This window comes from Amblyomma mixtum, chromosome 9 (genome assembly GCF_055824585.1).
Source record: "Amblyomma mixtum isolate Tamu chromosome 9, ASM5582458v1, whole genome shotgun sequence".
Lineage (NCBI taxonomy): Eukaryota > Metazoa > Arthropoda > Arachnida > Ixodida > Ixodidae > Amblyomma > Amblyomma mixtum.
In genome coordinates, this window is record NC_143020.1 from 34,192,344 (window position 1) to 34,218,083 (window position 25,740).

Sequence of the window (25,740 nt, forward strand, 5' to 3'; positions counted from 1 at the left end):
TGACATCATGGGACAGTCTGTCATGATGTTATAGTTTGGTTGAAACCTGGTTTCAGTTTCCCGGCTTTTGCTCTTTTTAAATATTTCTACTGGGTATCTTGAAGAAGGTTTTTTGTACTGGAGTGAGAAGACTCTAAGGAATATGATGCGATTATCAGCTCAAAGTGCTCAAAAAAAAAAAAAAACCCTGCAGTTGTTAATAAGAAAGGTGCGATACCTAGCTGCTGAACTAAAACGGGGCACTTGACTGTCATGCTGGTAATGGGGACCATGCAGGGGTACTCTTTATGCGTTCACCCTTGGTACATGACCAGGAAGGTGTGGCACTGCTGCAAAGTTGGCTCCAACTTGTCACGGTGTTGTGCACTTGGTATTTCTTCTTGCGCTGCTTTTGTTCTGGTTACTGCCGCTGCTGCTGCTGCTGTTGCTGTGTTTTCTCCTGACCCGATAGAGCTTAGCCAGTAGCAGACTTTTTACAAGTTGTTTTTTCATCTTCCGGAGAAAGAGTTCATGCAGAAAAATGGAGCCGTAACTTTATACTCATGGTAACTGCGTGGTGATGGTCATTTTGGCATTGAGGAAAAAATATTTGTAATTGTGGTTTTAGACAACAGAAACCGGCACAAGCTCTTTTTCTTGTACTTACCTTGATAAAGACATTATATTTAGAAGTGTCCGGCTTTTTTCTGTAATGAGGGCTGTCCCTCTGGGCGAGTTTCGAACCCCCTCTTCGTAGGCTGGCTGTAATTTCTAGGAGGCTCATGACGAGTCTAGCTTCTATATTTTCTTGCTCGCTTAAAGGCAATTGGGATCAGCCAAAACATCATCTTGGTTTTCTGACAGACGGCAGCACGGGTACTGAATGACGGTTTTGATGAGATTTTTGAAAAATAAAAAAATATGTCTGTTGGGGGGTTCATGCAAAAAAAAGTATCGAAACCGAATGCACCTGGTAAGGGATGTTAGGGGGTGTTTCTGCATCGCTGTAGCACTAGAATGCATCTTTTCATGCACGTCTTAACTGAGAGTGCTGTAAAATGAGGCCTATCGCCAAATTGTGATGATAGATAACTATGGGTCGGGATGAGTGGTAGTTACAGGTCAGGTGACTGCACGGCACAGCATCACAGCATGTAGGCAGAACAGAACATGGCGCCCTTCCCTCTGTTTCTGGTCACCCTTGTTTGCCACATTCACCAACTTTCCTTGGGCGTTCTGAAGTTCCCTTCCCTGAAACAAGCCACTTTTGCAAAATTGAACTGTCAGGAGTGTAGGGGTAAGTCTCCTTTTCCTAACGATGCTGGTAAATGTAATGTTGTGCGGTCATCAGTGTACCAGAACAAACCACATTTTGCTGGAAGCACCATCTTTGAATTGTCCCGCATGGGAAAACGATGTAGATTATGTACCTGGATAGTTATAGTACCAGATAAACTTGATTTTAAGCCCGAATTTTGTGGAAATAAATCAAGACGATGTTTTGAAACCTGCTTTTTCTTGTTTTCTCAAGTGCTTTTTTTTTTTTACCACGACATGTACCCTCTGTCATGTACCGTCTGTCAATGACATGTAGGCTGTTCCCTTAACAATAGACACAGTATCCCTTACAAAAAAGGTTTAGACAGTCTATGGAGTGCCTGTATAGACTTCTGTCTATAAACTATAGACTGACTATAGACAAATACTAGAGAAAAGTCTATAGGCAATACAAATGCCGTAGACAGTCTATAGACTTATGGCTATACACTTTTAGTAGACTTTTGTCTATAGGTAGGTAGTCTGTAGACCATGAACAGACAAAAAGCAACATCTATAGGAAGTCAATAAGAAGTCTATAGACTGTCTGTAGACTATTTTTATAATGGATGTGTACCTAAGAGGCACTTGATGAATCCACAATAAAGTCCGCATTACTGTAGTACGAAAAAAAAGTGCACAGAGTGTAGAGTTTGGGGGAGTCTGGAGATGAGGTAGAGTTGTCCAGGATTTTTACGTTGTGAAGTTGGCATGTGGCAAGCAAGGTGTGCGGCTTAAGTTGGCAAGCACTTCTTTCTTTTCCAGGACCACTTAAAGGTTTGTATTGACTATGGTGCTCGCTTGCCGACTTCCTTTCTTCCTCTGTGCTCTCATGTTGGCTTTTTCGGTCACTTGGAAAGCTAATGCGAGAAAAGTTTGTTTAGCCTGCAGCATGAAAGGTGCAAGGTACACTCCAAACATCAAGATGCCGATATGAGAGTAAATAAAGGGAGTGCGTTAGAGGACAACTTACTCCCTTTTTAATCCTTCCTATTTAGAGTGCGCCATAAGAGAGGGCACGTAAGTAGTGAGGCAAAATGTGTGGCTGTTAAGATGTCACGCCGTGCATGGTGCGGAGTGGATTAAGCTAAGAGTGCCTTGATGGGCTATTGTTACAGCTACGGGGTCAAATTTCAGGGTCATTTAATGATGGCAGCATCTTGCATCTCAGGAGATGTCTTTTAAGATTGAACTGAAAGTGCAAAGAGGTGAATGCTGTGAACAGGAAAAAAGCAGTTTTGTGCATACGTGCTTGATTTGGCTTCCCGAAATAGCTTCAGCAGCGTCAAACATTTTAGCACCTTTCATGTGGCATGCATGCATCGTGAGACTGTAAATAGAAAGAAAAAAAAAAGACCAGCTTTGTGTTTTTAAGAATCACGAACACTTCTTGTGTACACTCGTCGTATCTTTTTTTTCTTCTGTGCTTTCTTTTCCCTCAGGGACGACGGGAAAAATGACATTTTGAAACATAATTCAGCAGAGACAACCCTGCTCTGCTGCCTGTCGTCTGCATCTTCAGTGCAAACTTCATCTTCTGTGTAGCTTAAAATTTTGAAATTTACCCTCTCTTAAGAAAGCAGTACCTTTAAAAGAAAGAAGAACTGCCATTACTGGATTTGGCCTTCTTTGAATTTGTGGTGCTCTTGTGTGTACGAGGGAAGGCAAATGAAGACATCTATGTGTTGGCAACATGTCTTCTTCTTCTGTGGGAGAGGATTGACGCCGTCGTCTGCTTCGTCTGCGACACTGGCTGTGGTGACGGCTTTTAAGCGGGCAGAGACACATCAGTTTGGAAGGATGATGATGATGATCATGATGGTGGGAAGACTGGGAGTGAGAACTTCGAGGACTTGGGAGCAATACGGCGGAGGAAGTGAAAGATGTCACGTTCTCCCTTCTCTTGTTTTTTTTTCTTCTTTAGCGGTCTTCTAGTCAAACAAATCCGTGCTGTGCCAACGCAGCATGTAGTATCTCAAGGTAACTATAAGCGGTGAACTCCATTTTTTTTCCGTAGCTTTAGCAATGCATTGTTTCCTTTGTGCGGTGCTTGAGATGCGACGTGCAGCTGAGAAAGGGCTCGCTGCGCTGTTTGCTTTGTGGGGCATGAGACAGATGCGCTACCTCAGTTTTGTTTTCCATGTGTGGTTTTTGGTCATGGGGCTCTCAAAGATTGGTGGCTGGAACGCATGTCAAGCGATATGCACCACTCATCACGGTTGCAGACTCGGCCACCAAGAGCAAAGGGTTGCATTGACCTGGTGGTAACAGTCGCAACAAGTGCACCTTGAAGTGGCATAACGTTGAAGGTGCTTGTTTTGTGGGGGAAAAGAAGGGATAGGGCAGTCTGTGCAGCCTGCGGCTGTTGGAGTAAATTTGCTGTAGGCTGAAAAGCCTCTTTAAACAGGGACAGTGTCCTTGGCAGATCACCAAGAAGGTGGTTTCATCACTCCATCATAAATCAGCACAGAAAGATTTTTTTTTATTGCCCAGACGTAATCGGGCTCCACCAAGCCTAGTTAGGCCTAATTAGGCCTAGCTGCTAAGCCTAACGGCTGAACATAAGCACTGTGTTATCAGCTGTTATGGTCTAGGAGTTTGTTACATGACAAATAAATGACATCTTCCAAGGGATTATCGGTTGCAATATTGTGCTTCATTCTGGCCAGTTAAGTCTTCCATTAGATAATTTTGCATGCAAGGAGCTGCTGATGACTGTTCTCATGAAAGCCATTTCAGCTCTCTGATTAATGTTAGTAACGCAGCCCAGTGCTTGTTCTGCACTGCAGTGGATCATTCGTCCTGTGTAAGCTGTCATGTGGTGGCAACACCGGCTTCTTGATGTCCGCTGAAACGGCATTTTATTACTTGCCCCGCCGCAGTGCCTCAGTGGTTATGGCACTCGGCTGCTGACCCAAGAGACGCGGTTTCGATCCCTCCCGCGTCGGTCGTATTTAGATGGAGGCGACATCCTACAGGCCTGTGTACTGTATGATGTCGGTGCACATTGAAGAATCCCAGGTGGTCGAAATATACGTAGCCCTTCACTACGGCATCCCTCCTTAATTGAGTCGCTTTGGGACATTAGACCGTAATAACTAATAATAATAGTTTATTGCATGTGCCCAAGTCTTCGTTCCTGTTTAAATTCAAGAAAATTTGTGTCCATTTGCATTCTTTTGGAACAAGCGGGCCCTGTTTTTTTTTCTTCTTTAATACTTGTTAACAGCTTGTGGTCTCTTCGGTGCACTTTATTTTGTACGTTTGCCATCTCATCATCCGTCGCCTTCTTTATACCACCTTCAACAATAGCTGTGGCATTGTTTGCCCAGGCTTAGGGTTGATGTAGGAACATCCGATCATGATTTGTCAATATATGGATCAGAGTAGATATATTTTAGAGTGGCTTATTCAGAGTACTCTTTAGTAGACTTTGGTTATTATGAAAGACGAGCTAAACTCCACAGACTTGTTTGGAGGGTCTCGAGTAGAACCTTTGTCTGGTCGAGCTGGATGGAAAATAAGGAAATGTGGGAAATGAAAAAAGTTCTTTAAGCTTCATATTTCACAGGTGCTTACTGAGCTGGAGAAAAACATTGCTTCGACATTTGTAGGAACAATCTTCCTTTTGTTTCCCGCTTTCTCTTTAGTTGCATTATTTGGCAGTTCATCTTTTTGACGCTGTGGTTATCACTGCTTTGTTCCTTCATGACTGATTAGGTACCTTCATGCATGATTCGTGCAATGCATGCTGGAGGGCTTCACTTAAAAAATCCACTTGTTCGAGGTTTTAGTCGAAACCATTTCTGGTGTTCATTCCAGTTTCCTGTCATTCATCTCCTTTGTTGTGGAATCCTCTCACGCCATGGCTCTGTGGTACACTTGGCATTGCTTTCAAGCCTCTGGCATCCTTTCTTCCTCTAATTTATTCAATTTAGGTCCATGCCGTTCACGCTAACAGCACCAAAACCATGGCTGTTGCCACCAAGTTCTTTGGGAGCCCCACAGGCCACATATTGAGCCGGCAGTGAATGAAACCGTTTGTCTGTCACGGGCATCAACGACTTGGTCACCACAACGGTTGAAAACCGTGCCTGGCATTGTCAGATTTCCCGCCTGTCGATATCTGGATACCAGGACAGTGGTGTGAAGCCCTGGCCACAAATGTGTGCCAAAATGTATGGCTCGGATTGGCTCGAATCGTTTGGCAACCCAGAAGGTTGCCAATCATTGAGGCACTACTGAACCCGTGCTCTTGGCCAAGGTTGGCACGAAACTGCTTGGCAAGAATCTTAGGGACGGAAAAAACCAAACAAAACCCAGCAGTGACCTTTGGAAGAGTTTCTTGCCAGTGGCCACCAAGGATTTGCTGGTTTATTTTATTCTCAGACCAAGTCGTTGAATCTGCCTGGGGATGTGTCTAACAACTGTAGTCTTGTGACTGCTTTCGTTTTGCCTGCCAAGTTGCGTCTGTCTGCCCCGTCAAGGAAACGCTCCTTTCCTTTAGTTCCCAAAGTTTTATTCTCTGGGTGCGGTTGATTTTGGGAGAGATGGCCTTTTTTTTTCCCCCACAATCTGGCAGTGGGAGTAAGTGGGCCAGGAAAAGAGTGTTTCCTCTCAAGCACTGCGCTGTTAGACTGTTTTATTTTTCTTGTAACTTGGGTGCAGAAGGCAGCAGAACTGGAAGCATGTGGACCCCCCCCCCCCCCCCACCTAGACATCATCCCTCCCCTCACCCCCCATTTGACCTTTCTGACGCAAGTTCCTTTTTGCTGTCATGCTGTACGCCTAAAAGGCTTACTATCCGTGCTGGAAATTTAGTTAGCCATCTGCATCATAGTAGTCATGTTATCACCTAGCAAGTCTTTATACATGGTGAATAGCCTCACGAATTACAAATCACGGCTTTGGTCATGATCACTCTTGCCATTTGTTCTTTATATTTAGTCACATAGCCCAGTCATTAAAGCATTGACACCTCGTGACTAAAAGCCTTCATATTATTTTAACACCGAAAAAAAAAAAAAGGCTTTTTTTTATCCCATGGAGGTCATATCTCTTCCTTTTTCCACTCCCCAACCCAACCTTTCTAATGTTCATCCCACACTACCAAGGGAAGTAGGGAGACTTCGGTTATGCTGCTCGATGCACCCAAAACGTGAAAGGATTGACACCGCTTCAATTGCTGATCGCACAGATGTCGAGCATTTTTGCACCCGCGGCGCATAGGACCTAGTCTTTGTTTTTTCAAACTAACCGCTTGAATCGTTTTTTATTAACATCCGGTGCATAGTGTGTGAGTTCCGTGACGAACGCAGTTGTCCTTAACGATGACGGGAAATGTCCTGTGGTTGAATGCGTGTGAGGCGTGCGTTGGTCGGCTCCTGCGTGAAAAGTGGAAGCGCGAAAAGAACGGGGAAAAAAAAAAGAGTTGCAAGTGCAAGCGTCTGAAAGCAGCGCAAATTTTAATGCCTCTTTGCTGTTTGTTTCCGCTACGACCACCGCACGCCTGTTGTTTGTGGTGATGACTGGGCCGTTGTGAGAGCTTCGCTGCATGGTCGTGAATGTGTGAGCGACTGTGTTTTATCTCTTCTCCCTGTTTTGCATGTTGAACGACACGCTGTTCGTTCTTCCCTTTCTTTTATTTCCTTGAAACTCCTTCCATACATTGTCCTGACAGTGTTGTTTCCCTTCTCTCCCCCTTTTTTTTCCTTCCCTTTCGGGGTGTTGTGGTTGGGCTCCCCTGTGTAGGAGCGTTAAATCGGGAATCCCAGTCGGGGGCCTGCGAAGACAGTGCCGCAGTCGAAGCCAAGCGCCCACGGCTGGAACCGGACTCGACGACGAGCGGCACAAGCTCGGCGCATGCGTCGCCCATCACCGTTCACATACCGCCAACGCCTCCATACGACAGCGATGCGGAGACGGTCTACAGCATACAGGTACGCTGCTGTTCATACCGTGTCAGTCCAGGGCTGCATTTCCTGGTTGCACCCTCACCTGCGCTTCCCATCCGCAGTCTTAAGCATGAATGGCTGAAAAGCATGAATAAAAAGAAAAGCTCGAGAAAACTGCAAACAAAAATGGCAGTCGTTTTGAGTAGTTAGGCCTAGTGTGAGTTAGGTGTGCTAGCACTTCGGTTCCATCACTCGGATCCATTGTTCACAGGTGGAAGTTGTTTGGGGGGTGTAATGGGCTAATGCCGATATATTCTGACCTTCGCTTCCCATCTGGAGACTTAAGCATTAATGGCTTCTATTTTAGCCTAAAAAAAGAAAAGCTTGAGAAAACTGCAAACAAAAATGGCAGTCGTTTTGAGTAGTTAGGCCTAGTGTGAGTTAGGTGTGCTAGCACTTCGGTTCCATCATTCGGATTCATTGCCGAGAGGCGGAAGTTGTTCGGCTGATAGCAATGAGTTAATGCCGATATATTCTGACCTGCGCTTCCCATCTGGAGTCCTCAGCATTAATGGCTTCTATATTAGCCTAAAAAAAAAAGCAAAGCTCGAGAAAACTGGAAACAGAAATGGCGGTCGTTTTGAGTAGTTAGGCCTAGTGTGAGTTAAGTGTGCTAGCACTTCGGTTCCATCATTCGGATTCATTGCCGAGAGGCGGAAGTTGTTCGGCTGATAGCAATGAGTTAATGCCGATATATTCTGACCTGCGCTTCCCATCTGGAGTCCTAAGCATTAAAGGGTCCCTGAAAGGGGTGTCTGAGGTTGGCAAAAAAATACTTGCATTATGTAGAGCGTAGGCTACTGAACGTTCATGCCGCGTACAATACATCAAAAGCGAGTAGATAATTTATAATACATTTTCAAAAACTGCTGCTCCCGAGCCTTGCGGCAACCAGCGGCGGTGAACTTCCGCCCGAATCTGTACTCATTACGTCATTTTAGTACTCTTTACATCACCAGCGCAGGGCTATCATTGGTTCGCGGTGCCAACGTGAAATCGCATATTTAACGAACTAAAAGCTATAGGTACTTCACATTCTTACTCTTTACGGAACCATTTCGCATTTCACCAAGGAAAGTTGTCGTTTATATGCATATTTACGCGGTTATTGTGTGTTGGGTGTCAGAAATTAGTACTGCACTTCCGGTTTACAATGTTTTCGTCTGCTCGTGCCGCTTGTGTCACTCCGCCGGCGCCGCCGTCGAACCGAATCGAGAACCGAGGTGCGATTTGGAGTCGCCGCACTACTGATTTCTGTCGCGACCTCCGTCGCATGCGCAATCAAAATGGACCGGCCGTGCTGTGTCGTTGGTTGCAAAGCCAGGGTTCGGCAAGATGTTGCCCTTCGGCACTGTCTGCCGAAAGATGGAAGTGAGCGAGCTGTCGTCGTCGTCAGGATTCAGCGCCCGATTTCTGAACGGCGTGTCCTTAAAAACTTGGCCGACGTGCCGCACCGATCGTCGCTTGCGAACTGCCGCCCCACTACAAGCAGGGACACATGGAGTGGTGAGCATCGCTGCGCCGCTCTACCCAAGCTCCGCTCACAACCGGTGTCGCACTTCGCCGCCGTGCATCAGTGCCTGAGCGCTGCTTGGGATAGTGTACAAATATCACAAGGCAAGATTGCCTTGTTATCAGAAATACTTCTCGAGCAGCGACAAAGCATGCCTGCTTATGTTGCGAGCTTTCGGCAACGGCACTGCTCGCGGGCGCTCCGGGCGACGAGCTCTGCTGCTGCCTGGCTGCCGTGGTCGTCGCTAGGCCTATTGCCTGTTTGACATCGAAGCTGCAGCGGCCGGCGCTTCGGAAGTCGCCTGAGCTATAATAAAAGGCTTACTCTACACATCGCTTTGCAGTCAACAGCATCATCTCACAATAAAATAATAGTATGGTCACTTTCCGCGACTCCTTCAGCAGCGAAGCGAGCGGGCGCCAGGCGAGCCGAACCCCACGTCGGGCCAGCGGCAGCTGCGAGACGGTTGTTGCAAGAAATTTGCTCGTATCACAGTCGTTACCTTTACCAGCAGCTCAGTATTGGTCAGCGATCCTCAAAAATGACACATTTTTCACATTTCATATCCCAGGGTTCATTATTTATGTCAAGAACACACTTTAGCTCGTTTTTATGACGCCGGCAGACGGCCAGGCTGGCCAGGCCGGCCGGCCGGCATGCTCGGCGTACCTCGCGTTCGCACAAGAAAATACAAAACAGCCATGATACCAGACAGGATGCTTCCTAGATTCGAGCAACGACAATATGCCTGCGTAAAAGTGGATCTTTCGGCAACGACACCGCCTGCGGCAACGCCGTGCGACGAACTGCACGCTGGTCCCAGGCTGCCCTAGTCGTCCCTAGGCCTAGCTGGTTTCGGATCGAAGTCGCAGCTGACGGCGCTTCGGAAGTCGCCTGCGCTATAATAAAAGGCCTACTATTCACATCGCTTTACTGCGAACTCGTCCCATAATAAAAGATATGTTCGATTTCCACGATGCCTTCAGCGACGGAGCTAGCAGACGGCAGGCGAACCGCACCAAGTAGCAGCAGCACCAAAGCGGCTGTGGGATGATATTTGCTTGTATCGCAGTCATCACTTTTACTAGCAACTCGGTATTGGCCAGCGATCGTCAGAAATGATGCATTTTTGACATGCATCTATCCCACGGCTTGCTATGGACGAGAACAAACAATACTAGCGCGTTTTTCAATCGCTGGCATCAAGGCTGGCAGGCCGGCCCGGCGTGGCTTGGCCCCGAGCGCCCTGAGGAGCGCGCTGTACAGCATCATGACACTGCCGCTCTCCGCGCTCGTATTAACTACCGCTTCCCGTCGTTGCAATTACCGCGCGCGGCTCGTCATTGACATCCAGCAGGTTGGACGCAGGCGATGAGCTGCGATCGGTCGTTACGACGTCGTTCACAACGGCGCGCCGCAGCGAATCGCACACACTTTTCGCACATGTGTCCCCGCCTTAAGACTGAAATCCCATTTCGGCCCTCATCCGCAAAAGTCGTTCCTTCAGCTCGGGGTCCATAGTACGAGAGAAGCCGCAGCGACGGTTGCGAGACACAGGTGAACACAGCAGACAGCGGGAAAGCGAGCGAGCGAGCGAAAGAGCGCGTCAACCGGAAGTAAACAAACCGATCTCGTCGATGACGTATTTGTGGGCGGAGCATGGTCCCGGCCTGTAATCTTTATTTTTTTATGGTTCGCTCCGGTGTACGAGTTGAGAGGGAAAAGGCTGGTGGTCATTTTTAATAGCCATTATCTCTGGTTCCACATAAGCTAGATCAAAAATTTTTGCGGTAGGATGATGGATCGTTCAATGTCTATCAATACTTCGACTTCTCTTTGCCTACATGGACACCGTTTCAGGGACCCTTTAAGGTGGGGTGAGACTTTGTTTGGTCAAAAAATTCAGTTTTGAGATTTTTCAATCATCTGATAGAGAATTTCTTCATCTTTCAGAAAATATATTACACTTAGGTATTCGCTGTTTCAAAAATATTTTTTCTGTTCTTTTTCTTCAACACCTTGACAGGAGAAGTGGGCGTATCTCAACCACTCATCTCCACTGTGATCTCGACGCAATCTCTTCGTTTCCGATACATGCGGAAAGTGAATGCTCTGAAGGTTTCGGTTTCGGTTTTGAATTTATTCTTGTCAGTAGTACATTTTTAAGCCACTAGGGCTCCTTCTGGTGCTCTTCTGTTTATGGCTGCGCGCTAAGCTTTGACGCTGTTCCCTTGTGCTGTCGATGTACTAACGATTAATTTGGGTGAGGTGTCCTAAAGCCATCTTTGCCAGTCTTAAAACAGTTGAAACAGCTGTCGATGATGCAATTACATGCTTTAATGATGGAAATGTAGCGCGAGTAAGGGTGCTGAAACATTTGGGAGCCACCCCTGGGCCTCTGTGTGTGTCAAAGATAGCATCTATAAACAGACGGAGCGTCAAAAAAATGATTTTAAGCTGAGATCTGAAGCGGAACAGGAATGAAAGGACCGAAGAAAGAAAAGAGAAAGGATATGGCGATGCTGCCACTTCAAAAGACTAGAGCCTAGGGAATTTTTGAAGAATAAAAATGTTTTTAAGACTTTACCGGCGTTTTTCTCAAAACAACATTTTTGGAAGTTTGTGTACCTTTTTCTCGGGAACTATTGGGCACAAGCAAACAAAATTTCTCTGAGGTGTTAATTAGTGGCAGTTACATAACTGGAACTAGAATCAGTAGCGTAGGTGCATTTTTATTTTTTCTAGCATGAAAAGACCGGTCATAAGTGGCAATTTTCATGCATCGGAAAAAGCAAAAAACGTAACAAATCTAGTTTTCATTGTAGGAACATAATTCTAGTTCCAATTCTGTAAAGCATTTGTTGCTACCTTTTTACGAAATTGGAACACTCTGTGGGTTGTAGATCCTAAATAAAAGGTACAAACGTATAAAAACGTAAAAAAAAACAAATAAAAAACTGCTTCAAAATTTAAAATTAATTTTTAACTCTACTGCAAGCTGCGTCTATCTTCAATATTCCTTTCAAATTTTATCACCATAGGTTTTATTGCTACTGCTGTACAGCCAAATTTTGGAACTCGATTTCAAAGTCTCACCCCACCTTAATGGCTTCTATATTAGCCTAAAAAAAGAAAAGCTCGAGAAAACTGGAAACAGAAATGGCGGTCGTTTTGAGTAGTTAGGCCTAGTGTGAGTTGGGTGTGCTAGCACTTCGGTTCCAGCATTTGGATCCATTGTTCTTAGGTGGAAGCTGTTCGGGTGTAGTAATGTGTTAATGCCGATGTAGCCTGAATTGGTCGTTCTCTACATTCATAGTTTCCTGGTAGTCCTCACGCCACTTCTGGCACAATAGTGCAGCGGTTAAGCGATGCACCACTCCCCTGTGATAAAAGGTGCTACCATCAGTCCGGCTTGTGCGAGCTAGGTTTCTCTTCCTGAGCGACCTTTGACGGCCAGTTATTAATTTAAATGCCACCTGCCACAGCGGGCAGGTTGTGATGACGCCACAAAGTCACGTGACATAGGTGGGCTACCTGTTACTCTCGACACGCCATGGCCAGGCTTTGCCTCTGAATGGGATCCTTGACGTTATGGCATTAAAACTTAGGGTAGGGTATTGCCAGCTGGCATACCACCCTGTGCCTCACTGTGTGGCGCCTTGCAACCCAGGGCCGTGAGACGGACGTGGTCAAGGACACGAGCGATGACCTCTGGTTCCTGGACGAGTCCTCGGGCGACTGCAGCTCGTCGTCGGACAGTGAGGAGACGCAGCAGCGCCTCATGCAGGCGGCCGCCCTGGCAGCCGAGCTGATTCGGCAGCAAGAAGGAGGAGAGGATGACCAGGACAGTGACTGCCCCTTCGAGGTGGAGTACGAGATTGAGGAGGAGTCGGACCACGGGGCCAACAAGGCCACCACCAGCTCCTCCGAAAGCGACATCGAGGCAAGGGACTTTTTCAAACCCTGCTCTGTTCATATTCAACGTCGTCGTCATAATTACTGTGCCTCTCTCATCCCTCTCCACTTGACCCGGTCCTGTGCCATCTGCGGCCACCTTTCCCTACAGACTCTAATCTCATTCGCCCACCTGGTTTTCTCCACCTCCTAGTGCACTTCTAATTCAGTTCATAATCTTTAGCAACCGTTGGTTACTTTATCTTAGCATTACATGCCCTGAACATGCCCATTTCTTCCACATTTTGCCTATTATACCGTATAAACGTGTGTAGGGGCCGCACCCGTGTATGGGCCGCACCCCGTTTTCCCGAAGGAAATCTTAAAAAAAAAATAAATCCGTGTAAGGGCCGCACCCAAACTTTCCATGACCCAGGTGGGAATAGCCTTCTAAATGCACGCACCGTGGCCTCCGCGATCGGCTCCGGCTGTGGACAACGGTGCGCTCGATCGCGGAGGCCAAGCACGCGCACAAGAGCTTCCAAAAACCGTCCATGGATGGCGCCCGAGGCCGCAGCCATCATCATCGGCAATTTTTTTCTCCCCCGTGACTTCCCGTTATCTTCCTTCCTCCATGCGTTATCTACATCGGCATCAGTATTGCCAGCTCCAGCCTTTTATGGCGTGTTAGCGCATTCACCATAGTTGTGGCTTTCGCGTGCTGCCGCCGGGTAATGCAGTTTTAGCACGATGGGCAAGCACCTTATCAGTTACACAGCTGGTAGTTAGCTCTCGAATGCGGCAAGCATGCAATGGACAGGGAATTCGACGTGGCCGTGCGGCGGACAGGGAATTTGACGTGGCCGAGAAGTGGGTCCGATGATCGTGCAATCAAAAGAGTGCATTGAGAAAAACAAGCTGCAAAAAGCACGCTTTCCGAGGCGAGCCGTGCGAGTTTCCTGAACTGGAAGAAGAGCTGCTCTGCTGTGTGATGGAAATGCGGAACAACGGCTACGCGTTGACAGCGGACATGCTGCGCGGCTTCTTTGGGATGAGCGTGCACCAGAGCACAGCACCAGCTCAGAGTCGAAATACTCCGTGAGTGACGACTGAACGTAGAATAAATGCCGCTCATTCCCTGCTGGTGTGTTTTTGCTTAAAAAAAAAATTTTTTTTTTCGTACGTCACGTGTATGGGCCGCACCCCGAAAATTGGCCCCCGAATCTGGAAAAAAAATTGCGGCCCTTACACGCGTTTATACGGTATCATTTACTAAAGTTTGTTGCCTGATTTTCCGCCGTCCCCTGGTATGCTTTGAATTCAGTCCATAACCTTTAACGACCATCGGTTACTTTGCCTTCACATTACATGCCCTGCTCATGCCCATCTCTTCCAGACTTTGACCAGGTTATTGTTAACTAATGTTTGTTTGCTGATTTCCTGCTGCCCCCTGGTACGCTTAGAATTCAGTCCATAACCTTTAGTGACCATTAATTACTTTGCCTTTGCATTACATGCCCTGCCCATGCCCAGTTCTTCCAGATTTTGTCTAGGATGTCATTAACTAGCGTTTCTTTTCTAACCCACTCTTCTCCAAAGGTTGCTGTGCTATTCTCGGTTTAAGTTTAGTCCTTGATTTGTGGTGGCATAATGAAGATTGTATGCTGTTCAACGTTGTCTATTTGTAGAGTGCTGATTTATTAATGTGTTAGTGTTGGAGGGGTCATTATAAGTGGAAATGGTGTGTGCCGTCTGTGGGTATCCAGCGGCAGATGGCCTACCTGCCCTCTGAGCTGCGACGTTAGGACACTACCACGAACTTGAGATAGTACTACCTCAGATATGTTGAGCCTTGGTATGGCACCATGAATATAGTAACCTTCGTGTTTTAAACTCTGATATAACGAACCTCGGGTATACCGAACCTAGGTATGCCACCTTGGATACAACGAACTTTCATATCTGGGTCTCAGATGCAATAATCTTAGTGTGTTCACCTCGGATACAATGAATATAAGTTTACCGTCTTGGGTATAACGAAGTTTAATGTGTCATCCTCAGTTATAATGAACGCTTGGCTCCTGATGTATTCAAATGATGCACTGAGGTTCACCTATGAATTTTTTTCTCAGAAAGAGGCTCTTGGAAGACAGGAATGTCAGCAGAGATGTGATGCGTACTGTAGAAATCTCAGTGATATGAACATGGTTGGTGCGAATTTTTGCGATGGTACAAATTCATAAAATTCCCTAGTCAGAGTGCATTGTGCGCAGTGGGCGAAATTCCGGATTTTCTGAACTCTCTCCTGCGCCACTACAGGTGATATGAATTCACGACCACACCAAGCCCTAAGGGCTGCCTATACCATATTTACCCAATTCCAACACGCACCCAATTTACGCGCACCCAATTTACACCGGTTGAAAATGGCTTCTGCGACGCAGAAAACGACGATGGATGGATGGATGATAATGGCTTTACCCTTTGTATCGGGCGGCAGCTTTCGCCACCTAGCCACGAGCAAACGTGCTCCCATGGTTGCCAGCAATTAGTGAGCTCCCACATTGCATAATGGCAGTTACGATGGGCAGCTATGGGGCAGTTTCGGTTTGTACTCGAATCCAATGCACATGTGATTTTGAGACTTATTTTCCCCGAGAAAAGGTGCGCGTTGGAATTGGGTAAATACGGTACATCACCAACACCACGATCGCAAATTCGGGAGCAGAGGGAAAATCAAAGAAAAGACATGTGGCTGCTGTGCATGCTTTCGCCACTTGCGCTGTACGCACCACGAGTAGCGAGCTGTGAACAAATCCCGCCAGCCATAAACAGGTCTGCTGGAATTGATTTTCTATGCTTCTGCAAACGAATTGTGTTTGTGTGGATGATGCATAACTTCGAATGACACAAATTTCTTTTTGCAACTCCGTGAGATTCGTATCGCCGAGATTCTACATTGCGAAGGAAGTCAACAGTCACCAACACCTAGCATGGCGATGGCCTCGGTTCTGGCAGACTTGATGTCATACATAGCATGAGAGGATTCTCGCACAGCTTCCACCCTCTCCACATGATGTGTGTGCTAATACAGCACATACTACCGTATTTACTTGCATAATAGGCGCACTTTTTTTCCAGAAAATCCGGCTCAAAGTTCGGGGTGCGCCTATTACGCGGGGTAAAATTTCCGGAAATTTTTCGACTCTCAAAATTGAACACACCGCGTAAACGAACTCTTGTACGGGCCGCACCCCGTTTTCCCGAAGAAAAATAAAAAAAAAAGATCCGTGTAAGGGCCACACCGAAACTTTCCACGACCCACGCGGGAATAGCCTTCGGAATGCACGTGCCGAGGCCTCTGCGATCGGCTCCGGCTGCGCGCAACGGGCGCTTGATCGTGGGGGCCACACACGCGCACAGGAGCTTCCAGACGCCACCCACGGAGGGCGCCCGAGGTACAGCTTATCATCATCATCAACGTTTTCCTCCGCCGGGAGCTTTCGCCATCCATATCGCCATCAGCATCTCCAGCTCGTTTTCTTTTTGTTTTGTTTTTTTTTTTGTTGCTGTCAAGTGCCGTGATCTGCGGTAGCGCGATAGTTCATCGTGGTATATGGCTGGTTTATGGCTTTGCCGCTGAGCGTTGCTGTTTTAGCTCGACGGCCAAGCACCTTAACAGCTACACGGCTGGGAGTTTGCTCTCGAACACGGCTAGCGTGCGGCAGGTCGGAAAATACGACGTGGCCGAGAAGTGCGGCAGTTGCGACTGCAGCGTCCCTAAATTTTCGTACGCGACTCCAAGCGCCGAGGTTTTCGCGGGCCTAAGTCGGGAACGTTTCTGGCTGGAGATGAAGCTTTCCAAACAGGCGTTTAAGTGAGCATCCCTGAAAACTGTGTGCGGCTGTTCTACGCGATGTCGTTGTATGTGCTGTGGGTCTGCAGCAGGACTAGGAGTCAGTTCAGCAAAAACTTTGTTAAAATAAAGATTGGGGAGCGGGGGGTGGCGAGGTGTCGGCTTGCAATCGTGTAAATACAGTATTGATCACAGTGCCAAGTTCCGGGTGCACCTTTTGTGCGCGGAAATAAAAAAAATCTGATTTTTCGCGCCCAAACTAGGGGTGCGCCTATTATGCGAGTGCGCCTATTATGCGAGCAAATACGGTATGTCCCCCGCTATGGACGAGAGTGGCGCTGGTGAACACTCTCAAAGTTAGGTTACTTGCAACATATATACCCCTGAGGGAACAAGATTTAACAGCTGCTGTTGTACAGTATGGTCCATTGTTAAAGGGAACATGCAATCGTGGGCCCTCCGCGCTTCACGAAGCACTGCCGCCTGATGCGGTGAGAATAGGCGGCATCAGGCGCATGAGCGGAATGACCAGCCACCATGGTTACTGCACGTGCGTCTTGTGCCGACAATTCCCACAAGTTCTCGGCGGCAGCGCTCCTCGAAGTGCAGAGGTCGTGCAATCGCATGTTCCCTTTAAAGGGGTGGAGACACCAAATTTTGAAGCTATAAAAAGCCTGCTATGGGATTCCTATGTATGCAAGGGCAGTCACAGCCAGGTGTTGGACGCAACAAACGTTTAAAAAATATTTTAATTCGGTTCCAAAGATTACCTAAATGCTCACTCTCACGATCTAGACCCATCGCTAGCGCCATCAACCATGACGTCACAAGGGGTGTAGAAAAATAAAGTTTTAGTGACGTCATACCAAAATACAGTGACGTACGATGAGCGGGGCACAGCCGCGTGAGCGCAGTCGACGCACCAGCGAGCCGCGTTTGCTGCTAACCGCCACTCGCTCGGTTTGCGGCGCGCCGTTGCGAACAGCGTCGCAACGTCCATTGCAGCTCGTTGCCTGCCTCTGGCCTGCTAGATGTCAACGGCGGGCCGCTCGCGGCAACTACGACGGGAAGCGGCAGCCAATGCGAGCGCGGAGAGCGGCAGCGTCAAGATGACATAGGGCGCGCTCCTTGGAGCCGGGCGGCCTGCGCCAGTCTTCGTGCCGAACGCCGGCATCTGAAGAACGCGATAGTATTGTTTGTTCACGTTCATAGCAAACCCTGGGATATATGAATATCAAAAAAGCATCGTTTCTGACGATCGTTGGCAAATACCGAGTTCCTGGTAGAAATGATGACTGCGATGCAAGCAAATTTCATCCCATAGCCGGTTTTGTGCTGCTGCTACCTGGTGCGGTTCGCCTGCCGTCTGCTAGCTCTGTTGCTGAAGACGTCGTGGAAATCGAGCATATCTTTTATTATGGGACGAGTTCACAGTAAAGGGGTGCCGAGCGGAGCACGTTTCTGAGCGCTGGCCAGTCCCGAAGCGCCCTCAGCTGCGGAGTCGATATGCGAAAGCAGCTAGGCCTAGCGACGACTAGGGCAGTCTGGGACCAGCGCGCAGGTCGTCGGGCGGCGTTGCCGCAGGCAGTGTCGCTGCCGAAAGATCCACTTTTAGCACAGTCATGCTCTCGTATCTCGAATCTAGAAAGCATCCTTTCTGGTAGCATGGCTGTTTTGTATTTTCTTGTGCGGACGTGAAGTACGCCGAGTCTGCCGGCCGGTAGGTCAGCCTGGATACCGTCTGCCGACGTCATAAAAGCGAGTTAAAGAGTGTTCTTGGCGTAAATAATAAACCATGGGACAAGAAATGTGAAAAAAGTGTCATTTTTGAGGATCGCTGACCAATACTGAGCTGCTAGTAGAGGTAACAGCTGTGATATGAGCAAATTTCTCACAACCCCGCCTAGCAGCTGCCGCTGGCGCGACGTCGGGGTCCGGCTCGCCTGGCGCCCGCTAGCTCCGCTGCCGAAGGCGTCGAGGAGATTGACCATACTATTATTTTATTGTGAGATGATTCTGTTAACACTACAGCTATTTGTGAAAAGTCGACCTTTTATTATAGCGCAGGCGACTTCCGAAGCGCTGGCCGCTTGCTAAACAGGCTATAGGCCTAGCGACGACCACGGCAGCCAGGCAGCAGCAGAGCTCGTCGCACGGAGCGCCCGCGAGCGGTGCCGTTGCCGAAAGCTCCCAACATAAGCAGACATGCTTTGTCGCTGCTTGAGTATAGCTGGCAGTTCTGATAACAAGGCGATCTTGTCTTTTCTTGTGATATTTGTACACCATCCCAAGCAGCGCTCAGGTACTGCTGCACGGCAGCGAAGTGTGACACCGGTTGTGGGCGCAGCTTGGGTAGAGCGGCGCAGCGATGCTTACTGGCATTTTTCAAAGTGTTTCGCATCCTCACGCGAACCCGCGAAGGCGATATTAGCGTGCGAACAAAAAAAAAAGTCGATGTCCTCACTCGTTGGAATCAGATCTGTCAGAATCCGAGCTGCTGGGACTAGACGTGCAGTTGTTTGTTTTCATATGCGCTGGTCAGCACGTGTGTGGGAAAGCAGACGATGCAGCAGTAGGTGCGTCACAACTTTTGTGGGCCCACGTGACCAAGCGAAGCAGTTGATCTTCCCCCTCTGTGACGTCACTGTACAACTCGGCGTTCCGAAACCGAAACCGAAAATCGTTCACCTAAAAATGCTATAAAAATATTCACTGTGAATATATGAATCTTTGAGTGTGTATCATGCTTTCTGGAGCCATAAGAAACGTTTGAAACTAAGAACGCGCGAACCACAAATTTGGTGTCTCCACCCCTTTAACAGTGGACCATACTGCAAATAGCTCAACTAATAGAGCATCATAAGCGAAATTAGGAGGTCGTGGGTAGGGATCCCACTGGCGTTGTTTGTTCTAACACGGCAGCGTTACGGCTTTCGTTCTGCAGGAAATCCAGTGTCAGCGTTGTCGGGTGTTGTGAGCAAGAAGAAAGTTCGGCCATGGTTGCCAACCTTGGGCACAAGATGTTGCTCGGCTTGCCCCCTCCCCCCTAGCTATGGTTGAAAGATGTGCCGGTCACAGGACCTTGTCATGTCAACCTATGTCATGTGACCTCTTGGTGTCGTCAAAACATACCCACCGCAGCAGGTGGCAATTAAATTAATGATTGGGCATGAGAGTTTGCTTTCATAGCTTCAGAGTTTGGTTTCAAGAGTTTGCATGTTTGCCTTCTACTTATGGCCGCCGCGGTGGCTCAGTGGTTATGGTGCTCGGCTACTGACCCAAAAGACACGGGTTCGATCCTGGCCGCGGCGGTTGAATTTCTTTGGAGGCGAAATTCTAGAGACCAGTGTGCTGTGCGATGTCAGTGCATGTTAAAGAACCCCAGATGGTCGAAATTTCCGGAGCCCTCCACTACGGCATCTCTCATAGCCTTAGTTGCTTTGGGACATTAAACCCCATAAACCAACCAACCTTCTACTTATGAAACGCTACTCAGAGTGACAGCACCCTCTGTTGCAAGCATGTCGTAATGTGTCACCATTGCTTCATGTGGTTGGCTTGTTTGTGGCGCAGGAGGGGACCCAGGCGGAAATCCTGATCTGCGTCAACGACGACGACGCCCAGTTTTGGGCCGACTCTTCGGACAGCTACTCCTCTGACTCCGAGATTGGAGATGCCGTGAGTGCTCAGAACACCCTTTGGGCTGATCCAACGAAGGCACCACCGTGGTGGCAGCTGGGAAAAACCGTACTGCAGGATTAATGGACTATGCCAGGGGATTTCAGCCCTTTTAAGGGGGGACGAGGGTCTTAAAACGGACCTTTTTATTTATAGTTTCAATCTAATGAAATTTTGCACACAGAGGCATTTGTCTCTTCTGATTCCAAAAATGTAGTGATAATTGAGCTGGTAACCTTAGATCAAAAGTTATCTTAAATTCTAGAGTGTAATTAGGTTATTCCTTACGCAGCTTTAATGAACTTTCTCATTGCGTTTTGTTGCTTTCAGTTACATGAATTGATATCCAGACAATTCCCACACCCAATGACATTCTTACTTTTTTTGTTTAGGCCACGTATAAATACCGTATTTATTCGAATCTAGGCCGATAGTTTTTTCAAAAAAACCAGATGTAGAACTCTTATGTCGGCTTAGATTCGAGGATTTCGTTTCGAGGTTTCGTATTCGTAAAATACGAATATATGTAGCACGCAGGTGGCGCCCCCACAAAACGCCAACGAAAGACAGCACTGTAGCCGTTACTATCCGTAGCCGTTGCTATCCGTAGCCGATACTGATCAAAGCACACATGAGCACTGGCTGCCATTTTGGCCGTGTTCCGTTCTCGTGCGGTGCCGTGAGCACATTCGCAGCAGTGAAGTTTTCGTGCGTGGTTTTTATCACCAACACCATGGCACCAAACAGGCGGTGCCATTATAGTGCCGCCTTCAAGCGGAAAGTTATACTCGCTGCAGAGCAGTCGTCAAATCTTCAAGCCGGGCGGGACTTCGGCGGCTGATCCCGGGCTGGCGTTGCATATGTCTCCTCGCCCAAACGCCAGCCCGGGATCAGCCTGGGCGGGTTCCTGGCAATTAATGTCGTTTGCGTGCTGTACCTCTTGTTCACAGTTGTTTTTTCAGCCGGCCTACAATCGAGGTAAGTTTTTTTTTTTTTCTGTGGCCTTCAACTTTCGGGTCTCGGCTTAGAATCGTGGCCGGCCTAGATTCGAGTAAATACGGTAGTAATTTACAGTTAGCTTTACGAGTTGCAGTGTCAAATACTGCAGCCTTTTATTCTCAACATAGTATATCACGATGACATGACTTTAGAGAAAAACGAAGAATATCACCGGGTATGGGAACTCTCTCACTATCAATTTATGTAATTAAAAGCAACAAAATGCAATGAGGAAGTTCATTAAAGCTGCGTAAGAAATTACCCAATTACATTCTAGACTTTGTAAGGTTTAAGACCACCAGCTCATTTATAATTGCATGTTTGAGAAACGCATCTGTGTGCAAAATTTCGTGAGATTCTAGCCATAAATGAAAAATTAGTTTTAAGACCCTCGTCCCCCCTTAACCTCTTGCAGGCTGAGAAGAGTGGCCAGATGCAGTAGTGATGACTGTCTAGAGTGAAACAGTTTGCTGCAAACAACTGAGCTGAGAGGGAGTCGAAGCATGCATAGATTCAGGCACACGGGAACCTTTGGCGGTGCTGGTATTGGCATCGGCAGTGCCGACAAAGAGGCTGAGGCTGGGAGTGTGAGCTTGAATTCCTGCCGATTTCAGGCCAACTTGGCAGTCAGCATCCTCGATCCACTTTGCTGGCTAATCAGTTCCGGAGACCCGCAGTCAGCGGGCTGCCTTCCACATCGAGCCTGGCTCCTCAAATTGGTGGCCATGGACGCCAGCCTCATCGACTGCAGTGCCGCAACTACCGGCTAATCCTCCTTAGCTTGGCCCTTCTGCTGCCTGCCTGCGTTCCCGGCCTTCGGACGCAGCTGGTGCTTGACATCTGCCAATTCCACAACCTTTGCCCGCGACGTTCCCACGGCTTCCCACACCGTGCTTTTCCAAGCCAGCATGTTGAGGCTTTTGTGTACTCAACTGCTTGCTTCTTGTCACCACCTGACCCTTCCCCGGCGCCAAATTTTCCGCTGTGTTACACCAGGGACTTGCGCCTTTGGACAGCTGCTTCAACATCAATCACATTGTGCAGTCAGTGTCTCTGTTACTGTCGCGCAAGCCGCAAGCTCCCACTTGGTCTCCTGGCAAGGCTGCGGTTGCTGCCACCCGGCCCCAAACATCTGCACTGAATTGAAAAATTGCCTTGCTGATTGCTTCGGCCCAGAGTGCCTGCCGGCTCCCCAGTGTTCCGATTCTAGTATACACACCTTCGCCGCCATATTGTAACCATCAGAAGAGCCCACACTTCCTGCGGCTATCACCCACCAAGCCGCTACCATGGAGCTCTCCCTTCCCTCATGGTTCGGTGAAGGCCAGTGATGACCACTTCAGTCTCCAGACCTTTTGTATCGGCTGTTGTCGCCTCCCTTCGGGGATTCCACCTGGATTACTTCCGCTGGATTACCTCTTCAAGTGCCAATCCTGCCGGTGTCTCCAGCGGTGACCTGTGCTTGGTGCATATGTAATTTCAAGACTCGGAAGACTTGACGAATGCTTCCATCCACCTGCCCACCGATCCCGTTCTCAGTCACGGGTAGTCAATGCCATGAGTGCTGTATCTACCACAATGCTCACAGCCCCAGTCTACTCTGCCTAGATTGTCCGGCACCCACACTGTTGTGCACTGCCTGTCCCGACCTTCCTCCGCCTGTTCCTACACTACAATGCAACTACAAGATTACAGTGCTTGCGAGGTCGATCGCATTTCCAATGACTGAGGATGCGCAAGCACTGGCGACGTGCCCGCCTTTGTCCACTGCCACAATAGCCCACCTAGTCCAACATTAAGATGATGTATGATGGCGACTACTTCATTGCCACTCCGTGTCATCCAATCCTCTCTGCCAACTATTTCCCTCTATCCATCCTCCATGTGTGGTGCAATTATCAGCCACATCCGTGCCTGCTGCTCTGCTGAAGTTATGTAAAGCAGAGCTTCTGCTGCTCCCATCAGATACCATCCTGGGCAGGACATACCACCCAAGCCGAGTTTTCCTGAAATCCGTCCACTGATTGCCATTCTTGCTCGACCTCATGGCCCGTTGGTTCCTGTAACGACCCTCCAGTATTTCTTTCCTGTGCCAAAACATACACGTGGTCCCCAAAATACAAAACCCGAGTGCGGAGCAGTGGGAGACTCTGCTGTCCAGCGACCGCTGTGAAGACCAACAAGGTTTGGTACAGCGAGCTCAACAGGCGGCAGTGGCCAGCGGAGCCCTGGACTGAGGGCAACCGACTACTGATTAGAGGCGGACGACTTCGACAGAGAAGGCTCCTGGGGGTAGAACCAAGACGTCTCTGAAGATGCGCCCAAACCGCAGGATAAACCATTAGTGTAAATAAAGTTTTCCCTTCCTGGGACATCTACCAGCTGAAGCGTTGCATCTCCGTTCGTGTGACTCGCATCACCCTGCTGTTAACGTTCGGCTCATCACCAGCCGTATCCTCCAGTGTTTCTTCAGGGCACCGTGTGGCAGTGCACAGTCTTATGACCATTCCTGGACTGCTGAAGACCTATTCGTTTTTCTTGACCGTGGTCTCCTCCTGAACTGCACATAACGACCGGTGTGTTTGGCTCATCTAGTCAACCAACTGTACGTAGCCATACATTCAGCACCAGTACAGCCAACAAAGGGACTCAAGGTGGGAGCACGAGCTTGGAACACTTGTGGAGTTCCGAACAGCTCCGCGGTTGGTCGAGGCAGCATCGTCTTCAGTCCATTCAGGTGGCTCACTGACCAGCAGTGGTTGCTGGGCCCTCTTAACAAACAGAAGCCTGCAGTCACTGGGCCACCTTCTGCATTAAGCGTCACTTTACAAACCCAAAAGGAGCATTGCAATGAACCCAAGGGTTCTGCAGAGGCTAGTTTGATAACCCCTGGATTATGCTGAGTAAAGAGATGGGGGGGGGGGGGGGGGGGTGGAAGCCAAGTAGATGAAGCGGACACTGGTGTGGCAACTGCATCATTAGAGAGTTTTAGTATAGGGTCACCCTATTGCTTTGGGTCATAGGGGAATAGCGGGGCGCTACTGCACATGCGCAGAACGCTAACGCCCCTTGGGTGAGCGGGCGACGCTAGCGCTAAATCGGCGAAATAGCGTGAGCCCCAAAGCCGCTTTATGTTGGGTCAACATGGCGGCGCCCATCAAAGCTGGCGCTCTCGCTTCAGCACCGATTCGTCGTTGCTGCCACTCTGTGGCTCGTGCTGATGGCAAACTAAAGGCGCACGAGGCTTTCGCTTTGGCTGAAGTTGCCTTAACAACAGAATTTTAACGATAAAACGCGCCATGTTTTCAGATTGCTTCCTTGTTTACAGGGCTGCTAGGCTTAGCGAGTGCGCGTCAAGTGACGTCAGAAAGTGCGGGAGGTTCAAACTACTGATCTCCACAAACAGGTTTGCTATTTTGGTCTTCCTGTGTGGATAGACCTGGCTTCGATTGAACATGTCTGCATTATAAAAAAATATTTGCATCATTGTTCGCATTTTCTAAGTAGGAATTGGTAACTGCAACAGTTTGCATGTCGTTTTATTTACACAATGAAAAAATACAGCATATATATTAACTTATTTGTTCTGAAAGCTTCTCTTTCCCGCCGTTATGGCGCTGCCTTCAAGCAACGCAAAGCGACCATCAGCGACCCTGTCTAGAAGGAATGAAGGAGAAATAGCTGTGACGTCGAGAAAAGGTGCAGTAACGGTCTTATTCATGGTGGATGCAACTGGACCTTGAGGGTAGGGATGGAGAAGGTACGAAAGACTGTTGAGAAACAGAGGTAATGTAGGGGGATGACAGGATTTATGTGACCACCCAGGGTTCTTTAACCGCTAAATTAATTGTCACCAAAAATGTTATCAAAGTGGCAAATTTGTCTGTCGATTGTTGGCAAAAATGACTGTTGTCAGGCTTAAAGGGACCGAACACTGACCAAAATGTGTCATGAGATTGTGGCGGAAATGAAAAGGTAGTGCCTCAGATTATAAGAATTGAGCTCTGCAATATCAGTGCGGTGGCTCAGTGGTTAAGGCGCTCATCTACTGAGCAAGAGTACCCGGGTCCGAACCAGGCGGCGGCGGCCGCGTTTCCATGGAGGCGAAACGCAAGAGGCGTCCGTGTGCTATGCGATGTCAGTGCACTTTAAAGATCCTCAGGTGGTTAAAATTATTCCGGAGATCACCATGGCATCTCACTTGTTTCACTCCCACCTTCCTCCCTTCCCACACGGCGCGGTTCAGGTGCCCGGCGGGGTCCAGGTGTCCGCCGAGATATGTGAGACAGATACTGTGCCATTTCCTTTCCTCAAAAACCGATTATTGTTATTAAAGTGGTGAAGGTGCCCATGTGCTGCAATGTCTGCGCACGTCAAAGAATGCCAGGTAGACGAAAATTATCCGGTGTCCTCTAGTACGGTGTCCCTCGTGCATCACTGGAATGTTACACTCCCGAAGTCTCGTATCATTTTACAAGGACATTGTGCGGCAAAACCCACAGCTTCTGCTGCCGTAAGAGTTATGCGGTTTGCTTGTGTGCTTTGTAAAT

At 48.3% G+C, this 25,740-nt stretch overlaps 1 protein-coding gene across 3 annotated transcripts in view; it reads left to right on the forward strand.

The window, feature by feature from the left end:
• The window catches only part of LOC149328705 (uncharacterized), a 53,153-nt gene that overhangs the window by 16,475 nt on the left and 10,938 nt on the right, over positions 1 to 25,740 (forward strand). For all 3 annotated transcript variants that reach the window (XM_089559659.1, XM_089559660.1, XM_089559658.1), the window contains 4 exons: positions 3,221 to 3,276; positions 7,048 to 7,235; positions 12,434 to 12,706; positions 20,087 to 20,191. In XM_089559659.1, coding sequence (XP_089415785.1) covers positions 3,221 to 3,276; positions 7,048 to 7,235; positions 12,434 to 12,706; positions 20,087 to 20,191 — 622 coding nt within the window. The remainder of the gene's footprint in view (positions 1 to 3,220; positions 3,277 to 7,047; positions 7,236 to 12,433; positions 12,707 to 20,086; positions 20,192 to 25,740) is intronic.